The sequence below is a fragment of the Orycteropus afer genome, unplaced genomic scaffold (assembly GCF_000298275.1).
Source record: "Orycteropus afer afer isolate SDZICR_OR568_19922 unplaced genomic scaffold, OryAfe1.0 scaffold00100, whole genome shotgun sequence".
NCBI lineage: Eukaryota > Metazoa > Chordata > Mammalia > Tubulidentata > Orycteropodidae > Orycteropus > Orycteropus afer.
The window spans coordinates 8,997,756-9,018,896 of NW_006921687.1; the positions used below are offsets into that span (position 1 = coordinate 8,997,756).

Genomic DNA, 21,141 nt, shown 5'->3' on the forward strand with positions numbered 1-21,141 from the left:
ATTATCAAACCCAGAAGAGAAATGGGGAGTCTCGTGGGAGGGATAGCTGGTTTCAGCAGTGGTAAAAAAGTTGGAGGGTGGAGGTTTGCCTGACCTCCACCTCACAGGAATGGGCCTTAGGTTGACTCTGATTCTCTTTATTCCCCTGACATTGGACAGGTTCTGATGTTACTATTACTACTCCCATCATTTTACACATAGTATGAAAAGCTATATTCTTAAATTTTAGCTAGGTGTAATATGCCAAGAGCAACAGAGGAAAGTGTTAAGTGTTGTTATCTGGACTTGATCAAGCTCTTGAAAGAGTGTGCAGACTTGAAGACCCCTGAGCCATGGCGGCAGCTGTGACTGTTGTAATGAAAGAGAGAAATTCACCTACCTAGAAGGTGATTCCGAGGGAAATGAGTCTTCCCCATCTGAGACGTTTCCTTGGAATGCTACACAATGAAGGGTTTGAGTGAGCATGACAGGTTCCTAGGCAGCACTAACCCTTAGCTGTCTACTGCTCACTGTCTATTCCTCTGGTGAAACATAAATGACAGTAACTGTGCTGATCACACAGAGTAAAAGATCAGTTCCCAAAAAATACCAGTTTTATCTGGGCTGAAAACAAAGTCATCTTTACCATTCACTATTTAGTTCTGGATAGAAAAATCAAATCATAAATCCTAGAGAGGGATTAGATTTATTTTAAAAAATCATTACTGTGATTCTGAGCCAAATCTTACCCCTGTGACTAAATTTTTAATTCTCTTTGGGTCATGTCCATTTAAAAAATTACATTAAAGTCCTAGCTCCCTGAGGTACAGCTTAAACCCTGAAATAGCCCTATGGCTCCTGCTTTTGGATGATCTATCTCCTTTGTGTAGGTCTCTTGCTCCCTCACTCCCTGCCAGATCTTCTAGAGAGTTCCTCAAGTTACCAGCCACAGTATGTTAAGAAGGGACAGTCTTTACTAGGTCCTCAGGAGCCCAGGTAGTATCCAGTGGTTAAGTACTTGGCTGCTAATTGAAAGGTTAGTAGTTCAAAACCACCCAATAGCTCCACAGGGAAAAGACCTGGCAATCTGCTTCTGTAACAATTTCAGCCAAGAAAACTCTACGGGGCAGTTCTATTCCAGTCACTATGAGTCAGAATGAGCTCAATGGCACCCAACAAAATAAGAACAGTGAAAAAAAAAACATGGCCATCCAGCCAATTCTGACTCATAGCAACCTCCATTGGGTCTACAAGACTATGAATCTTTTCAGAAGTAGATTGCCTCATCTTCCTCCCACTGAGTGGCTGGTGGGTTTTAACTGTTGACCTTCTGGTTAGCATCCAAATGCCTTACCCACTATACCACCAGAGCTCCTTACATAATAACTGAGGAGTTGTTATTTTAATACAAATTCAGCAAAGGTTATATTACCCTTATGTATGTCTCTAACTTCATCTCACCTACTTTGATCATGTTGTCAGAAGGAACCATTCAGTGGAGAAGGATATCATGCTTGGTAAAGTGGAGGGTTAACAATACAGGGAAGGGCCCTCAACAAGATGAATGGATACAGTGGCTGCAACGATGGGCTCAGGTATAGCAAGGATCATGACGCTGGCACATAACCACGCAGTGTTTCATTCTGTTGTGCATGAGGTCACTATGAGTTGGAGATGACTCCATTGTACCTAACAACAACAAGAACAGGTTTTAATAATTTGTGTAGAATTCCCCTATTAATCTTACTTTTAAATAAAAATTTAAATGAAGAGATAGTGCATTAAAATACGGTTTCCCAGAAACTAGGTTCTGATCTTTAACTCCTTCATCTCTCTGATCATCTGTCCCCTTGCCCAGATCAATATACAGTCCAGAAGTTTTCCTTCCAAATAGCCCTCACTTTGATCTATTTCCATTGTTCCCTGTGCCATCATCTTCATTCAGGTAAGGGAGCAGAGTCTAGAATCAAACTCCTTAGAATCTTACCTGTGTCACTTACTGGTTATTATGATCTTGTGTAGATGAAGTTTGTGAGGCAGCAACAAATGATAGACTGATCCTCCCTACTCCTGCATTATACAACCTACAAAGCTTTGGGGTTATCCTAGATAGTTCTTTAGGTGGAGGGCTTCAAGTTTGTCAACCACTGGACAGAGAGTAAAACTTTGAGCAGCAGCCACTTGGTGGCATTTGGATGGCTATACCTATTGCTTCTGATTGCTGACTAATGCCTTCCCTCATGGTTAAAAACTTGGATTTTGGTCACCCTTTGAGCAAGGTATTTTGCCTTTCTGACCAAAAGCTCATTTCTTTATCTGCAACTAGAATAATTATACCTGCATTTATATATCTATATATAGGAGCTCTGGTAGCATAGTGCCTAAGTCACTTGACTGCTCACCAGAAGGCTGGTGGTTCAAACCCACCAGCCACTCCTCGGAAGGAAGGTTGGGCAATCTTCCGTAGTGATGCTGCCTCGGAAACCCAAGGAGGGATCGCTATGAGGTCGGGGCTGACTCGACAGCAAACGACAACAACAACAAAACTATATATATATATATATATATATATGATAGCGCTATGCCTGGTAGCTTTGAAATGTTAACTTCCAATAAAACTTATTAATAGGTCATCTCTGTAGTCATCTCAACCTTTGCTTCAACTTGATAATTCATTGTCTTGGCTGTACTAAAGTACCAGACAATTTTTCATTTGCACATTTTGGAAATATGTTGGTGATAAGTTCAAAACTATAGATTTTTTTAATAGCTAGTCTGTCCTAATGCTGTGAAGAAGTTAGTGATACTGAAATATTCATATATTATGCAATTCCAGTGTTTTTATATCGCTGTGGTAGGCAGAATGGTTCCTCAAATACAGTTATTCCCTAATCAGGGAATCTGTAAATATGTTACCTCACATTGCAAGAGATTTTGCAGATGAAACTAAGGTTACAAACTTTAATATAGAGAGGTGATCCTGAATTATCTGGGTGCATGCAATCTAGTCACATGAGCCCTTAAAAATAGGGAATTTTGTCTGACTGGAAGCAGAAGAAATGCAGCAGAAAAAGTCAAATCCGTACCTTGAGAACTCAGTACACTGTTGCTGATTTGAAGATTGAAGAAGGGAGGAACAACTGGATGAGGAATTCAGGTGACTTTAAGGAGTAGTACCTAAGGCATTTGATTGTTAAGCAGAAGGCTGGCAGTTCAAACCCACCAGCCACTCCTCTAGGAAAGTTGTGCAATTTACTTGTACCATAGTGATACCACCTCAGAAACCCAAGAAGGGGTCTCTATGAGTCGGATCCAACTCAATGGCAGTGAGTTTGGTTTTTTTCTTTTTTGGTTTAAGGAGCTGAGAGGTTCCCAGCTGATAGCCAGCAAGGAAATGAGGACCTCAGTTCTACAACTACAAGGAACTGAATTTTGCCTGTTATTTGGAAGTTATTTCCCTCTCCCCTTGTAGATCCTCCAGATAAGAGTGCAGGTACCCAAAATGGAAATTCAGCCTTGTGAGACCTGGAGCACAACTTTTTGAGCCCACCTAGGTTTCTGACCTGCAGAACTGTGACATGATAAATATGCATTGCTTTATGGCACTAAATTTGTGATAATTTGTTATAGCAGCAATAGAAAACTAATACATTCTCCTTTATGTGCGTATATCAGCCCAATGTACTATTGTTCCAAAGCAGAGATGAGCCCATTTACAGCTTTCTTTATCCAGTGGTCTTCACTCAAGTCAGTTCAGGTCCAGCTTGCTGGAACAAAATAGCAAGATCTATGAACTTTCTCTAATTGTTGGTATATGGCACTGCTTTCCCAGCTGCAGTATCCTTTGAGATAGCATTCATGTTGGAGTTACATGTCTATATTAGTGGGTTGTATAGTGTATCTCCCCCAAAATTTTGCCAGCCAAAACCTCAAAACCATACCTTAGAGTCTTTGCAGATTAATTAGTTAAGATGAGATCACAGTGGAATGGAGGTAGGCCTTAAATCCAGTGACTGGTGTCCTTATAACAATAGGAGAGAACCCATAGACACAGGAAAGAAGATCATATGACAACAAAGGCAGAAATTGGAGTGATTCAGCTATAAGCTAAAGAATGCCAGGGATTGCTGAGAGCCACTAGAATCTAGGAAGAGGCAAGGAAGGATTCTTCCTTAAAACCTTAAGATGGAGCATGGCCCTGCCAATACCTTGATTTCAGACTTCTGACCTCCAGAACTGTAAGAAAAGAAATTTCTGTTAATTTAAGCCACCCAGTTTGTGGTAGTTTGGATGGTAGCCCTAGGAAAGCAATATACCTATGAAAAAATATGAAGTGTGTGTGTGTGTGTATATGCACACACACACTTATATACAGGGAATTCAATTTAATCAGTTGCATTGATTATTCAATACATATATATTGAACAAATAATCTGAGAAGCTGGACTACATGAAGAAGAATGCAACATCAGGATTTTAAAAAGATTAATTAATAACCTGTGATATGCAAGTGGCACAACCTTGTTTGCTAAAAGTGAAGAGTACTTGAAACACAAAGATCAAAGACTACAAACTTCAGTATGACTATACCCCAATATGAAGAAAACAAAAATCCTCACAACTGGACCAATAAACAACATCATGATAAATGGAGAAAATATTGAAGTTATGAAGAATTTCACTTTAGTTGGATACACAATCAGTGTCCATGGAAGCAACAGTCAGGAAATCCAAACAATGTATAACACTAGCCAAATCTGCTGCAAAAGACTTCTTTGAAGTGTCAGAAAGCAATGATGTCACTTTGAAGACTAAGATACGCCTTACCCAGGCCATGGTATTTTCAGTTGCCACACTGCATGCAAAAACTAGACACTGAACAAGGAAAACCCAAGAAAAATTGAGCTCTGGTGGTGTGGTGCCTAAGGCATTTGACTGCTAACCAGAAAGTTGGTGGTTAAAACCCACCAGCCATTCCATGGAAGGAAAATTAGGCAAGCTACTTCCATAAAGATTTACCATCTCAGAAACCTAAAGGAGGTCACTATGAGTTCGTTGACTCAATGGTAGTGACTTAAGAAGAACTGATGCATTTGAATTATGGTGTCGATGAATAATACTGAATACACTGTGGACTTTCAGAAGAATGAACAAATCTGTCTTGGAAGAAATACAGCCAAAATGCTCCTTAGAAGGGAAGATGGCAAGGCTCTGTCTTATGTACTTTGGACTTATTATTGGGAGGGACCAATCCCTGAAGAAAGACATCATGCTTGGTAGAGAGTCAGTGAAAAAGAGGAGGATTCTCAACAAAATGGATTGAGGGATTGGCTGCAACAGTGGGCTCAAGTATAGCAGCAATTGTGAGAATGGCATAGGACTAAGCAGTTTTGTTCTGTTGTAGATAGGGTCATTGTTGAGTTGGACCTGACTCAATGACACCTAACCACAACAACAACAACTGTATGGAATGCCAACCATGGCATGACTTGTTGCTGTCGAGTTGATTCCAACTCATATTGACCCTATAGGGTTTCCAAGGCTGTAATATTTATGGAAGCAGATTATCACATCTTTATCTTGTGAAGTGCCTAGTGGGTTTGAACTACCAACCTTTTGGTTAGCAGCCCAGTATTTAACCACTGTACCACAGATATGAAGAAGAGGACATAGTAGAATGATTCATTGATGTCATAAGGGACATGACCTGAAACCACCAAGGAATGGAAGACAGCCTGTTCTCAGAAGAGGAGGAAGGGGAACATCACAGTAATATTCTGAGAGGAAATAACATTTGAGTTAGACTTCTAAAAATGAGTTATAGGAAAAGGGGGGGAAGAGATTCAAGAAGGCAAAAACCACATAAGGTATAAGGTGGCAGGAGAAGTGTTTGAGAAGTTTAAGATACACAGTGCAAGGATTTAGGGCTGATGAGTCTGAAGAAAAGGCTGAGATTAAATGAAGAATAGCCTCATAGGCCATATTAAGGGTTTCAATGAAAAATGTTTGGCAATTTGTGAAAAGCAATTAAATCACTATAGCTGTAGCCCAAACCAAACCAAACCCACTGCCATGGAGTCGGATCTGACTCATGGCGACACCTCCTTGGGTTTCCAAGGCAATATCACTACGGAAGTAGATTATAGCTGTAGGAGTTTCCCATATAGTGCTCAGAACTGTTTCTATGACCCTCTTCCATACTTGTACAAGGTTACCGACCTTTAAGTCTCCCACAGTGTTGTTTTTAGGTGCCCTCGAGTCAATTTCAACTCATAGAGATCCCGTGCGATACCTATTATATGAGGTAAAGACCTGACCTGACTCTGTCAGTGTCCTTGTCCACATCTCAGCCCCCTCCAACACAGAGAGGAGTCAATGCAGTTCTTAACTTTCTGATGCTCACATGGCAAAATACCTTGATCTACTTCTCCAGCTATTTACCTCTTTCGACCATCCCACCACTGATGTCTAACTGTATTTTTCAAACTGTTATAATCATTACTGCAAAATTATAGAATATAGGGATAAAATGAGGATTTTGATGTTTTCATTGGGGAGGCAGTGGGTGGTACTAATGATTTCGGTCTCAGCCACATTAGTGCATAGTCACTGCAGGACATCTAGAAGTTGGTCTGCTACCCTTGAGAACAACTTTGGAGATGGGTGAGGCTGAACCCAGGTAAAATCTAAGCAGAGTGAGAGAGAAGGACAGGGAGGACCAGTTGAGGATGTTCACAAATGATACCCTACCCTATCTCAATGAAATGGTAAGCACAGCCTTCTGCTGAGAGTGGGAAAGGAGATGGGGTAGGATGCTAGTGGAGAAAGGTAAGGAGTTTGCTGCCTTGAGAATTTCAAAAGATACCTGCTTAGGAATAAGCAAAGTAATTGTTGACCAGCATTGAAGGTTGAAATAGGATGCTGCTCAAGCATGTAGATTTCACTGACGGTGTTTGGTGCCCCAGAAGGAGAGAAAAAGTTGGGGATTAGATAGGCTCATGGTGCAGAACATCCAGCAGACATTTTCCTTCATGTTTCAGCCATAATTTCAGTGGTAGTATATAAGCTCTCCTACCTCCAAAAGAAAAATAGTTTTATGGCTTTATCTGTTTGGAATTTTTGGAGTTTCGGGTGACAGTAAGCTCAAATCAAACTAACTTAAATAATGGAAGTAGTTTATTGGCTTAACATAATAGGATTCAGCATGGCTAACCTAACTTTACAGGGTTACATGTATTAAATGCATTGCTGTTGCTGTTGAGTAGATTCCAATACATAGCAACCCCATGTGTGCAGACTGAAACTGCTCCATACTGTTTTCATGACAATGACCCTTCAGAAGCAGACTGCCAGGACTGGATTCTGAGGAACCTCTGGGTAGGTTGAAACCATCAACCTTTGAGCTAGTAGTAAAGTACTAGCTTTGCCACCCAGGGACTCAGTGAAATGTATTAATACATACAAAAGTGCTCAGAACAGTGTCTGGCACATAGTGCTCAGTAAGCAATTTAGTGTCTCAACATTTGTTTTTGTTTCTCTGTTCTTAATACCTTGGTGTCTATTGCTTCTATATCAAGTAGATACCTTCTGCTTTCAGAAGGGTTTGGAATCATCTTTCTCAGTTTTCTTCTTACATCTCATTGGTCTGAATAGCATTACATGTCCATTCCTGAATCAATTTCCGTGTGCGTAGTACAGCCTTTTGCTGATTGATTTAGGCCTAGGTTATCTGAACTAATCACTGTGGTTGGGGAGATGGGATTAACCTGACTGAGTCAGAAAATAAGGATTCACACCAAGAGTGGACTTCAATATTGGTGTATGTGGTCAATTTGATGCCCCTCTCACATACCTGCTGCATCAGGGAGGGGTGGTAGAATGGACAACCTCAGTCTGATGAAATAGCCAAAGAACAGAAAAGTATTCTGTAATTAAGTTGATTTTATTGTCATGAGCTCTGAATGTCCTAAAAAGACAGCTGGGCCAGCTGTATCATTACTGTCAGAAAAACTGTCTTAAGGTCAACAATATTTAAAATCATTTTTGGCAGAAAACCACCAATATATTCTTTCTTTATATATTCAGTAACCTTTTGCAACAGTCTAACTCATTAGTTTACATTGAAGTACATTTCACAGCTATCATGTTTCCTCAGTTCTAAGTCTTCATCAGTTGTTAAATGCTGTACTGATTGAAAGCAATTTCAGGGAAATTCCAAAAAGAAGAAAAAGAAATGCTATGTTAAACATATACAAAAATCTTGATTTCATTAACATTAAAATGTGAGGAAAATGTATTTGATTATGGGATTATTTTAAGGGCATCGAAGATGATTGGTAATGCTGCCCAGACATTTTTCCAGGGACAAATCATCATGGGCATGAGCTGAAGAATAAAATCTGTGTATGTGTTGTAGATCCCATAACTGTTATCAGATACTCCCTTGATCCATTTCTGCTTTGATCACTTTATAATTCTCCTCTTGTTAATGATTTATCATTGCAGACCATCTAATTTTTAAAAAAAGCAAGGAAGGCTTTAAGTGAGTGAGTGAAGGAAGGAGCTAACTCAAGTGACTGAGCATGCAAGGTGGTTTTCCCCAACTCCTGTTTCCTCAGCTTCCTGAGTATCTCCTGAAACCTTCTGCTTTTCCTTATACCCACCTTTCAAGTTCTGGCCATCATCTCTCTCTGTTTATATCTCTCTCTTTCTGTCTCTGCCTCTCTCCCTCTCTGCTTCTCTCTCTCTTTCTTCGGCTGCTACAGCAACACCCAGATAGTCTCCATGCCTCCAGCTTTTCCGCCTTCGAGTCCACTTCCATACTACAGCCAAAGCTGTTCTTCTAAAATGCTAGACTGTTGCTCGCTCTTCTTTGTTTAAAACCCTCCACTGATTGCCCACTATTCTTAAAATAAAACCCAGTTTCTCTAATGAGCCTCACAAGGCCCCTTCAGGATCTCTCTACTCTTGGATCTAACCTTCTATGATCCAGCTTTTCTGCATTTCTTTCAATCCCTCAACAGTCCCACATTCTTGATTCTCTGTTTTCCCTTCTTATAACATCCTCCCTCCCTCCTTCTCTAGAGGCTTATTTAATGTTTTCTTATCCTTAAAGTCTCTGCTTTGCTGCCACTGCCTCTGATAAGCCTCCCTTGATCCCCACATCTGGGATAAGTATCCAACTACGCACTGTTAAAAGGCAAGGGTATACAACTAAACAAACAGTTTTGTTATTTATCTTTGCTAAGGGCCCATAGTTCCTACTCCCTTGCAAGCTCCTTGAGGGCAGGGACTCTATCTTATTATATCTTTAGCATCTGATACAGTGCCTGTCGTGAATTGAATTGTGTCCCTGCACAATTTGTGTCAATTTGGCTGGGCCACGATTCTCAGTGGTTTAGATATTATGTAATAATGTAATATAGCCAAAACCAAAAACCAAACCCGCTGCCATCGAGTCAGGTCTGACTCATAGCGACCCCTCCTTGGGTTTCCGAGGGGATATCACTACAGAAGTAGATCGCCCAACCTTCCTTCTGGGGAGTGGCTGGTGGGTGGCAGATATGTAATAATACCTCGTGTTGTAATCTGATGTGATAAACCAATCAAGTATAAAAGGATTAAGATTAAGGGTGGGTTGCAACATTCTTTGTCCCATCACAGCCCTGATCTGATCTAAAGGGAGCTTCCCTGTGGTATGGTCTGTAACACCTTTTTATCTTAGGAGAGAGAAGAGAGCAGAGAGTGGGGCCCTACTACCACCAAGAAAAAGGAGCCAGGAGCAGAGTGTGTCCTTTGGACCCAGGGTACCTGTGCTGAGATCCTTCTAGGAACAAGAGACAGACAGACAGAGAGACAGTCTTCCTCTAGAGCCAGCACTCTGAACTCGGACTTCTAGGCTCCTAAATTGTAAACAAATTTCTGTTTGTTAAAGCTATCCACTTGTGGTATTTCTATTATAGCAGCACTGGAGAACAAGACAGAACCTGACATGAAAGGGACCGATTATAGATAATGAACAACTATACCATTTACTTCAAAGAAATGCTTCCAGAGTAATTTGATCAGACTATCTCATTCCAGAATATATTTCTTTTTAATTATTCTACTCTGTCCGACATTAACTTTTACCTTTTCTTTTCCTTGCATTCACTCCAGACCATACTAGGGTCAGGTGTGTGATAGTCGTTACAGGCAAGCCTGACTTTACCACCCACCATTAATGTATAATTAAGGAACTTTCTGGAACTTGTTTTTCTTTTACCCTGGTACCCCTGAGAACTGTGCATGCAAAGGAAGTAGTCCTAACTTTGTAGGTGGTATGGGAAGTGGAAGAATGTCTTTCAAATAAACCAGTTTCATGGGTTCCAATATTGAAGGAAACAAATGGTCGCAAAGAAGGCAGAGACTAACAGGCATCTCATGTTTTATGGAAGATGTTGCAGTTCTGTGTTATTCTCATTTTATGAAAACCATTTTATCTTTCTGTAGTTCTTTTTATTGTGCTCACAGAGATCAATTTAGGCTCTTTCATCAAGTCTATGAATGAAAAGCCGGCCCCTGAGATACATGTGAAAGGAAGAAAGGATTTGCTTCATGCTGAAATTCCCACTAAAAGGTTAAGTTCTCGTACTTATCCTTTGCAGAACTAATTTTGCAGGAGCATAGCTGCAGCATCATTGCATCTTCTGCCAACTGCACCCTGGATTAGGAAAGTCAGATTGGCCTGTTAATTGGACAGTTGTGTGTTTCCTTTGTTGTTTTGATGTACTCAGGTCTATAATTGGGTCCTTTTGGAAGATACCTCAAAGTGAGAGGGCAGAGCCCTACCCGGGCTCTGTCTGTGCCTCTGGCAGTATAAGGACCTTTATGTTTCCATGTTAAGGACATTTTTTTTGGTTCTTATGTAGTTAGTATGTTTGTTCAGTTGTGCATACTGGCTTTCTTTATCATTTTCCACCTAAGCCTGTTTAGTAGTTCATATAATTCACCAATTTTGGAAGCTTTGGCTTAGATGGATACAATGGACCATTTCAAATACAGGTTTATGAAACTGTGAGTAAAATATGAAGGAAGCTGGCAACATTCCTAAACAGTACTCTTTGTTGCTTTTTTTTTTTTTTTTTAATTATTAATTTTAGGTCTGGAGTTCAAACTCTGCCCCACAATGCCAAGGTACACTACAACTATGCCAATTTCCTGAAGGATCAAGGTCGGAACAGGGAAGCCATCTACCACTACAGAACGGCACTCAAGTAAGCAGATGCGTGGTGCTGGCTGTTGTGCTTTTCAGACATTGTCTATTTCCCTCATCCTATCCTAGCGTATGGTGGGTTTGTTTCTTCCTCTTGAACAGAGCAACAGTCCATATTGCTCTTAGGCACTTCCATTTTGCAACTCTGAATTTCAACATGCTTTTCTCTACAAGGTTTCAGATAATAAATATATTTAATCTGGAACATGTGGAGACATGATTACCAAGCCTTACCTCAGAATCTCCAAATGTGGGCAAGGTAAACTAAGGTGAATCCTTACCTTGAAGGATCGAATACCATGAAGCTCCTAGGAACCTCTTAAAGAGGTTTCCATACTCCACAAATTGGCCTGCATTTCATTGAATTTTGTCATACTGTTTTCCTTTTGGAAATGCTTATAATACATAACCAATCAAATCAGACATTTCATTAAAGGTCCTATCAGGTCTCTCTTAAAGCTTATTTTCACATCATCATTCTTAAGTAACTGACACGAGCTTTTAAAGTATCTCTTTGAACAATGCTCTGCCTTAGTATACTGTTTAGACTGTAGGACCCTGTTACTTATTATTCAATATCATAAAAATTTAAAAGCATACACACCAACTTAGCTATCAAAACTTTTCCAAAGATTGCAAGAAATCTAAATCCCATTGAAAAATTATAAGAGAGCTTTTTATTGAGAAATAGAAGTTTTTACAAAGGAATAGAAGAAAGTTTTCGAGATTTATTAAAGAATCACATTCCTTCACTAGGAAGAAGTTTACCGAAATGTTTACAATGCTTATGTCTGTTTCGTGAAATGATGGTTTATTTGAATTTTTTTTTTGTTTATATTTCCTTGTTTGTTCCAGATGTTCCACAATGAGCATGTATGACTTTACAATAAAGAAATGTCATTTTTGAAAAGAGACTTTCTTTCAAGGGCACTTACCAGATTGTACATTGGCTATAGTGATGAATTAATTTTTTTGCAATTTTCAAATGACATTCTTGAAGAGAGAAAAAGAGTAGTGAGTTTACCTGAAAAACATAGGTTGCAAGGAAGTATATCAGTATATGCTTTAGTTTAGTTCATTATTACAGACAATTTTTGTCAGGTTCAAACAGAAAAAAAATGATGTAATTTTGAAGGCATAACTTGAGGCAAAAGTATAAATTAAGTAAAATTTACTGGCAGTGGGTTTTACAAATTATAGTGGTTGGTTGGATGCTACTTGCTTCCTTTTAGTGAAACAATAAAAATAAATCAGTAGCTGTGTTCTTGGGCGGGGGGAACATGTCTCTTGAGAAACAAGAAAAAGAAAAACAATTAAATCTGTAAGTGTACAGTACAGTAATTGGTGAAATATGTTATTCTCTTAGACCAGGCTCAAAATACTTGCTGCTTTAAAGTGTCATCCTTTTTGTGTGAAAGCCTCTTGGTGAACTCTCAGTGACTGTGTATGGTTTTTGAAATTTGCACCTTTTATCTATATTAGAGAGAAAAGGAAAGATTCCAGGACCATTCATTTTGATGATTGTTTATCGTAGGTGACTGGAAGATTGCCCTTATCTTGACATCGCTGTTTCTTTGTGAAGTTTGCTGAGACGGGAATTCTTCCCTTTCCCCAAAGTTCCACCTCTACTTCAACTTCAGTGTGTCTAATGCTTTCCATATTTGCACCCAGCAGAAGGAGAATAATTAGGAAAATGTAGGGTTAAAGGTGAATATTATCTGAAGTCAATTACAACAATTATCCATTACTGTTGTAATGATCATGTAGATCCCAAAGGCAATAGTGAAATTGGCCATTTGGGTTGTATCTATACTAATTTCTTTTTGGCTGGCTTACAATTCTAAATTTGAAACTAGATTAAATTGGCAATTATATATGATGTGAATATTCTACTTCTTTTAAATTTCATATATTTTTCAAACAATACAGAAGTGCTATGGACCTCTCCATAGTAAACTCGTTTATTATGAGCTGTCATGCAGAGAAAAGCTCCTCTGAAAAATGCTTCAGCTAAGGTTATAGATTTAGTTTAAGACCCATATCGTCAAAGAAAAACGTCAGAGCTCTTCCCTAAAATCCACAACAAATACAAGTATTAGTTTTGCTTTGCTGAGCAGGACAGCTGCATAGTTATACCTATTGCCAAGTGTCATAAAGCTTGGGATTATAGATCCTGGAGAATCAGAAAACCACTATGGATTTGGCATATGCCTGCACACCTCTCTGACCATTCATTTACTCTGGGAAGTTTCTACTGTTCCACCTCACTTGATAGAAGTGGAGAAAGTCCAAAGATTGTCCAATAATTCAGCTCTTCTTACACATAAACTTCCAAGAAATGCCTCATCCAGAAAGCCCAAAGGAGCAACAGTGACCCTGCCTGAATGAAAAACAAAAGATGCTCTCTCACTAATGTGTACTTAGCCAATGGCTGATTGATTAGCTTAAAAAGTCAGTTTAAAGTGAGGGATCATAAAATGAATTGTTTAGAATCTTGAGTACTTCATTTCACCCTAAAATTTCAAATGCAAATCCATTCACCAGTCTTCTAATACCACACCAAGACTTTTCTTTGAGAAAAGGTCTTCAGATTGTTGGTGTTGTTCAATGCCATTGACTTGGTTCCAACTCATAATGACCTTATGTACAACAGAATGAAACACTACCTGGCCCTTTGTCATCCTCACAAGTTTTGCTGTGCTTGAGCCCTTCATTGCAGCCACTGTGTTAGTTAATCTCTTTGAAGGTTATGGTAGTTAAGTTTGTGTGTCAACTTGGCAGGCCTGACTGAGTGGCTGGGCAGCTGGATGTGGTATTCTCCATGATGAGACTGGTAATCAACTCTATGGTGGAACCTACTGGGAGCAGCTGAGTAGCTGCCTGAGGGATGTGGTCTGCTTCCTGTATATAAGGAGAAGCGTTGGGAATGGTCTCTAGCTTATGGCATGCTTGAACCCTGCATGTAGTCGAGTCATTGTTCAGCACCCTGCTGTGCTCTGCCAGCCTTGGGACTTTCAATGGACTTAAATCAATGAATGGCCTGCTGTGTTGTTTGGTAACATTGGAACTGTGCCTTTTTACTTGGCAACCTTGAGTTCGTCAGCCTCAGCAGCCAACAGTTGCCTGAGTGAAAAAAAAGCCTCCAGCTTCAGTGGGCCAGGAGCAAGAGGCAGAGCTGAAGCCCAACCCAAGGTTGAGAGGCTTTGACCCAGCCCCTAGAGCCTGGCACTTTGAACTTGGATTTAAAGCCTCCAAATGTAAGAGAATAAATTCCTGTTTGTTTAAGCCATTCCACCTGTGGTGTATTATTGTCAGAGTGACACTAGGTAACCAAAACAAAGGTCTTCCTCCTTTTTGCTGACTGTCTACTCTACCAGGCATGATATCCTCCAGGGACTGGTCCTTTCTCATGACATGATGAGAGTACAAGAGACGAAGTCTCTCCATCCTTGCCTATAAAGAACATTATGGCTGTACTTCATCCAAGACAGATTTGTTTGTTCTTCTGGCAGTCCATGGCATATTCAGTTTTCTTCACCAACACCATAATTCAAAGGCATCAATTCTTCCTTATTCATTGTGCTATTTAAGGTTGCATGTCAACTTGGCTGGGCCTCATTGAGTGGCTGGGCAGCTGGATGTAGTTATTCCCCATGGTGAGATTGGTAATTAACTCCATGGTGGAATCTACTGGAGCAGCTGAGTAGCAGCTTTAGGGATGTGGGCTGCTTCTGGTATATAAGAAGGAACTTTGAGGAAGGTCTCCAGCTTATGGCACACTTGAGCCTTGCATGTAGCCAAGTCATTGTTCAACAGCCTGCCAGGCTCTGCTGATCTTAGGACTTCTGGACATGATTAATGGCCTGGCATTTTGTTTGATATCTTTGGGACTGTGCCTTTTTACTTGTCAACCTTGGGTTTGTCAGCTTCAGCAACCATTGGATACCTGAATAAAGAAAAGCCTTCAGTTTCAGTGGGCCAGGAGCAGGAGGCAGAGCTGAAGCTCAAGGTTGAGGGGGTTTCACCCAGCCCCTAGAACCTGGTGCTTTGAACTCACACTTGTAGCCTCCAAACTATAAGAGAATAAACTCCTGTTTGTTCCACCCATCCTACTTTTGTTGTATTCTTGTCAGAGCAGCACTGTTGTTGTTGTTATGTGCTGTCAAGTCACAGCACTAGGTAAACAAAATATTCATTGTCCAACTTTTGCATACATATGAAATGATTGAAGATACTATGGCTTAGATTAGGAGCACCTTAGTCTACAAAGTGGCATCTTTGCTCTTTAATACTTACAAGAGGCCTTTTGCAACATATTTGTCCAATGTAATATGTTGTTTGATTTCTTCACTGCTACTTCCAGGGACAACTGCACTGGTAGCCTATGACTAGGAAGGGAAACAGCAAGGAGGGAGACAACCTGAGCTGTTGACTTTCCGCTGTCTGGATGGCACAACCATTTTGATTGTTTACACGTGGCAGCCATTTTGGATATTTAAACTCACCGAGGGCACAGCCATTTTGAATGTTTACAAGTGGTGGCCACTTTGGATATTTAAAGTAACCAAGGGCACAGCCATTTTGAATGTTTACAAGCAGCAGCCATTTTGGATATTTAAACTAACCAAGGGTGCAGCCATTTTGAATGTTTACAAGTGGCAGCCATTTGGAATATTTAAAGTGACTGAGGGTGCAGCCATTTTGAATGTCTACAAGTGACAACCATTTTGGATTTTAAAGTGATAGCATTCTCATTTGGATTCCAGGGACCTAAGAATAGGCTCTGTTTGCCAATGTCAGCAGGGACAAACAAGAGACTGACAACAGGAAAGGAGACAGGTGGTGAGTGTATAAGTGCTGTCAACTAGTGAATAGAGGAGCACAGCACAGTACCCTAATTGTATAGATAACATGCCAAAAAAAAAAAAAACAAAACTAAAATTGTGGGCATGTCACTCCAACATATAATCACCAACTAAATATAAACACAAAACGTCTCAATGCCTCGGAGACAACAGAGCATCACAGTCCACGCAAAGAAGCAAGATAAAGCAGGAGAAACAAGGAACCAGGATACAGACCCAAAACACATCCCTGAGGAAGACACAGCATTGGAACTCCATGATAAGGAATTCAAAAGAATTATATTTAGGTATCTTCAATGAATTGAGAGACCGATCAAGAAAAACACTGACAAAATTGAGGAAAATACAGAGAAAACCCTGCAACAATTCTGAAAGACAATACAAGAACAAATGACAAAGTAAATGAAAACTTAGAAATGATACAAAATCTACACACAGAAATCCAGAAGATTAATACTAAATTTTCAGAAATAGGTAAGACATTGAATGTGTAAAGGAGCAGAATTGAATCAATGGAAGACAGAATTAGGGACATTGAAGGCAAATACCTGAACACATCTTTGGAAAGGGATCAATCAGAAAAAAAGATGAAAACAAAATGAACAATGCCTAAGGTTCACGTGGGATATCATCAAAAGGAATAACTACATGTAATTTGAATTCCAAGATAGGAAGAGGCAAATAAAATGACAGAGAAAATTGTCAAAGATGTGTTGGAAGATAATTTTCCTGTTTTGATGAAAGATGAGAATATATCCATTCAAGAAGTCTCATGAACCCCAAACAAGATAGACCCCAAAAGAAAATCACCAAGACATATCATCATCATACTCACCAAAGACAAAGACAAAGAAAGAGTCATGAGAGCAGCATGGGAAAAATGGAAAATTACCAACAATGGGCAACCAATAAGACTAAGCTCAGATTTCTCAGCAGAAACCATGCAGGTGAGAAGACAATGGGATGGTATATCTAAAATCCTGAAAGAGAAACATTTCCAACCAAGAATTATGTACCTAGCAAAATTATCCCTCAAATATGATGGATTAATTAGGACATTTCCAGATAAACAGAAATTAAGGGACTTTGTTAAAACCAGACCAACCTTACAAGAGATGCTGAAGGGAGCCCTTTGGACAGAGAAGCAACAACAGCCAACAACAACTGACCATTAACACATATGATGATATAACCCAGAAACCAACCCAGCTATGGAAGTATCCAAAATAAATAAGCCTACAAGATTGTAAACAGGGAACCAGAGACACCAACCAACAAATGAGGAAAACCGCAAACCAAAAAGAGTGAAAAAATTGTGTCTTTACAGAACTTCTAGATGGTAGGGAAGTCAAGACAACTACAAGATAGAATGGATGGTTCTACACTTGGGAAGAAAACTATAAATCACAGGGTAACCTCAAAGAAAAATGACAAACCTTCACATCAAATAAAAAAGAGGACCAGCACAAATATTTAGCAAATGCTAAAATAATAGCAGCGAAGGCAGTGATAACATGATTTATAAACAAAAAGAGCTCAGCATAGAAAATTATATGGAACAAAGAAATCAACACCACAAGAAAGGACATAACAAAAATGACAGCAACGAATTCATATTTGCTGATAATTACATATCTGGCAAGGGACTTATCTCTAAGATTTATAGGAAACTCCAGTGCCTCAACACCAAAGGAATTAACAATCCAATTGAAAATAGGCAGAAGACATGAATAGACAGTTCACCAAGGAGGATATTCAGGTGGCCAGCTAATACTTGAAGAGATGCTCACAATCATTGGCCATCAGAGAGATGCAAATCAAAACAACAGTGAGATACCATCACACCCCAGCACTGATGGCCAGGTTCAATGAGACAGATAATAACAAATGCTGGTGAGGATGTGGAGAGATTGGGACTCTCATACTCTGCTGCTGGGACTGTTAAGTGATACAAACACTGTGGAAAGCAATATGGCGATTCCTTAGAAAGCTGGTATTGGAGATACCATTTGATCCAGCAATCCCATTGCTAGGTATATATCCTAGAGAGGTGAGAGCCAGGACAGGAACAGATACATGCATACCCATGTTCATTGCAGCACTAGTTACAATAGCAAAAAGATGGAAACAACTGTGTTAGACTGGGTTCTCTAGAGAAACAAAACCAGTAAAGCTTATATATGTATGTATATATAGAGAAATTTATCTTAGGAATATGGCTCACACACTTATAGAAGCTGGCAAGTCCAAAGTTCCTGGATCAAACGTCAAGCTGGAGGCTTTTCCTGGCTCTTGCAACCACAGGGGCTGTGGAGCTCAAGGCTGGCAGGCAGTACACCAGCTATTGACTCCAATGAATGACGAATCCAAGATCTCCAGGCCAAATGGTGGACTGTTCACTCATGGACAGTTGTAGACTGTCCCAACAGAATCCCGATCCACAGAAGAATGTCTCTTTTCCCAGGATGTCCTTGGATATACTGGAAGCAGGCCACACCCCTAGGGAAACTCCATTTCAACAGATTGCCTGCTCAAACATAATCATCTGATCCCATCATGGGAATAACCACATCACAACTGCTTAAACCACACAGAATTGTGGTCCAGCCAAGTTGACACACAGCTCCAACTATCACAACAACCTACATGCCCATCAGCAGAAGAGTGGATGACCAAACTATGGTACATTCACATAATGGAACGCTATGCAGCACTAAACAATAATGTAGAGTCTGCGAAACCCCACATAATATAGGTGAACTTGGAGGATGTTATGCTGAGTGAAATAGGTCAATCACAGAAGGACAAACATAGTATTAGTTTGTTGTTGTGGAGGGTCAAGGAAAGGTTTATATATGAGGGAAATTTTCTTTATTCGTTGTCAAGGGTGGGAGAGGGGAGGGAACACTACCAAAAAAAAAAAAAAATTCACTGACCCATATCACTTTAGTTTTGTGTATTTCACTGCACATAAATTATATTTCAATAAAATGTATTTAAAAAAATACATAAATATGATTATCAGTGTTGATAATTTAAGGTGGAATAAAACTATAAATATACTTGCAAGGGAATTTGAGAAGGCTATCTGAGATTTTTTCCGATTTTCTTCCTCTAGTCTTCTATAATTATTTCATTTACATCTAATTCAACAGCACTTTTTAGCAATTTCCCTTTTGGGTTATTTCCAAAGTTATTTACTTAGTTTTTTTAAAAATAACAACCCTTTTTTTACACTTATATTGTATCAGTTTACACAATATTTAATTGTATTACATAGTTGCAAGGAAAAAAAAAGTATTTGTTGTTGGGAAAAAAAAAAAAGTATGACTAGAATAAATTTGTTAGTAAACACAACTGACTCTTAGCAGTCATGCCACTGAGTTCACAGAGCAGAAGGGCTCAGGCTTACAGAGAATGTTTATTAGGTTGTGAGTGTCTTCCAGTATGTTCTGCAGGGAAGAAAGAACATCTGGAAATCTAGTAACACAATTAAGAGACTTTTAAAAAGTTTTCCTACAGGTGATGGAGTCATAGAATCTGTTTTTCATCTTCTACGGTTTAAATGTCACATTAGTCAATTATTTGTTTAAAATGGGCTGTTCATCAGAACCTTGCATCTGAGAATGAGAATAGTTTGCCAAATGAGTCAGAAAGTTTTCTCTGTTATCAGCAGCAGTCGTCCCATGTTCCAATGAATATATTCACTTGTATGCCCTCTTCCTCCAACTCTACTCCTATAAGGCCCTGCCATACCCAGTACTCTTAAGATTTGCTGATGTGCCCAGGTTTTTGGATATCAGCCATGTGTAGGATTGTATTGTGTGTGTGTGTAGGGAAGGAAGCTGCATTCCTGTGATCCAGACAGCTATTTTCTTTTCGCAAGTGTGCTTTCACCAGGAAATATATAATAGATCAACTAAGAATGAATCTTTCTCCAAAAAATGCAGTAGCACTGTACTGTCTTGGTTTTTCTTCTGAAATCATATAGGATATGCCTAACTCTACCCTGAGGAGACTCGAGTGGACTGGTGCAGCCAAGGGACCCTCAAGGTGGCTTTTTCCAGTCCTAATATGACTGTTACTGATGTTTTAAACAGAAAATCTGACAACTGATTTCAAAGGGAGTTGAGGTCTCTGGCTCTTTTCTGTTGGCATAACTAAAAAGTAAATAATATGCTTTTAATACTCCTGTACAAAAGAAATCTTTAGTCACTATTTAATTGGCTACTTCATGGAAAAAGAACTAAATTCTTCTAGTTTAAATTTCTTTAATGCATAAAACAGAAACTTATCATGATAATAGTACCTATGGTATAATTTTTTGTAATACCCCCTGTGTAGAAAACTTGAACTCTGCAAAGAGATTTCATTAGACTGTAATAAGTGTATATGTAAAAAGGGAATAATAAAGAAATGAGTATTAAAGCAACACTATGCATTAGAATCTAATGAAATCTAACCATGTCTAATTAACCCACTATTCATTGATGTCCTGAGTATATTCAATAAGGTTATTTTATTATAATTCCTTTAAAATATGCTGCCTATAAAAATGGTGGAACTTGAGCATTTTTAAAAAATCAGGAGTGACTGAGTATTTAAAAAGACTTTCTTTACACAGCCTATTTCGAATAAACATTTAAAATAACTCTCTCATAACTATGGTTAACCTTGAATATCAACTGCCTTGCATTTCTAGAAAGAATAAAAATTTCAGTATCATTTCTTACCTGAGTTTAACAAGTAGATATGGATTCTTCTGCTGGTGTGGTATTTTTACTTATAAACATATAAATATGTTTTCCAGTATCACAAGTGGTCAAGTGATATTGTTAGCTGTTGTCAAGATGGCTCCAACTTTTTGTGGCCCTATGTGCTACAAACTGGAACTGCTCCATAGGGTTTTCTTAGCTGTAATCTGTATGGAAGCAGATAGCCAGTTCTTTCCTTCCCCAGACCCATTGAGTGGGTTTGAACCATCAATGTTTAGGTTAGCAGCTGATTGCAAACTACTTGTACCACCAGAGCACCTTAATATCA

The 21,141-nt window shown here is 39.2% G+C and overlaps 1 protein-coding gene across 1 annotated transcript in view; it reads left to right on the plus strand.

Moving 5' to 3' along the window:
* TMTC1 (transmembrane O-mannosyltransferase targeting cadherins 1) overlaps positions 1-21,141 on the plus strand; it is a 458,384-nt gene that overhangs the window by 345,842 nt on the left and 91,401 nt on the right. The window contains exon 9 of the mRNA XM_007943177.1: positions 11,121-11,234. Coding sequence (XP_007941368.1) covers positions 11,121-11,234 — 114 coding nt within the window. The remainder of the gene's footprint in view (positions 1-11,120; positions 11,235-21,141) is intronic.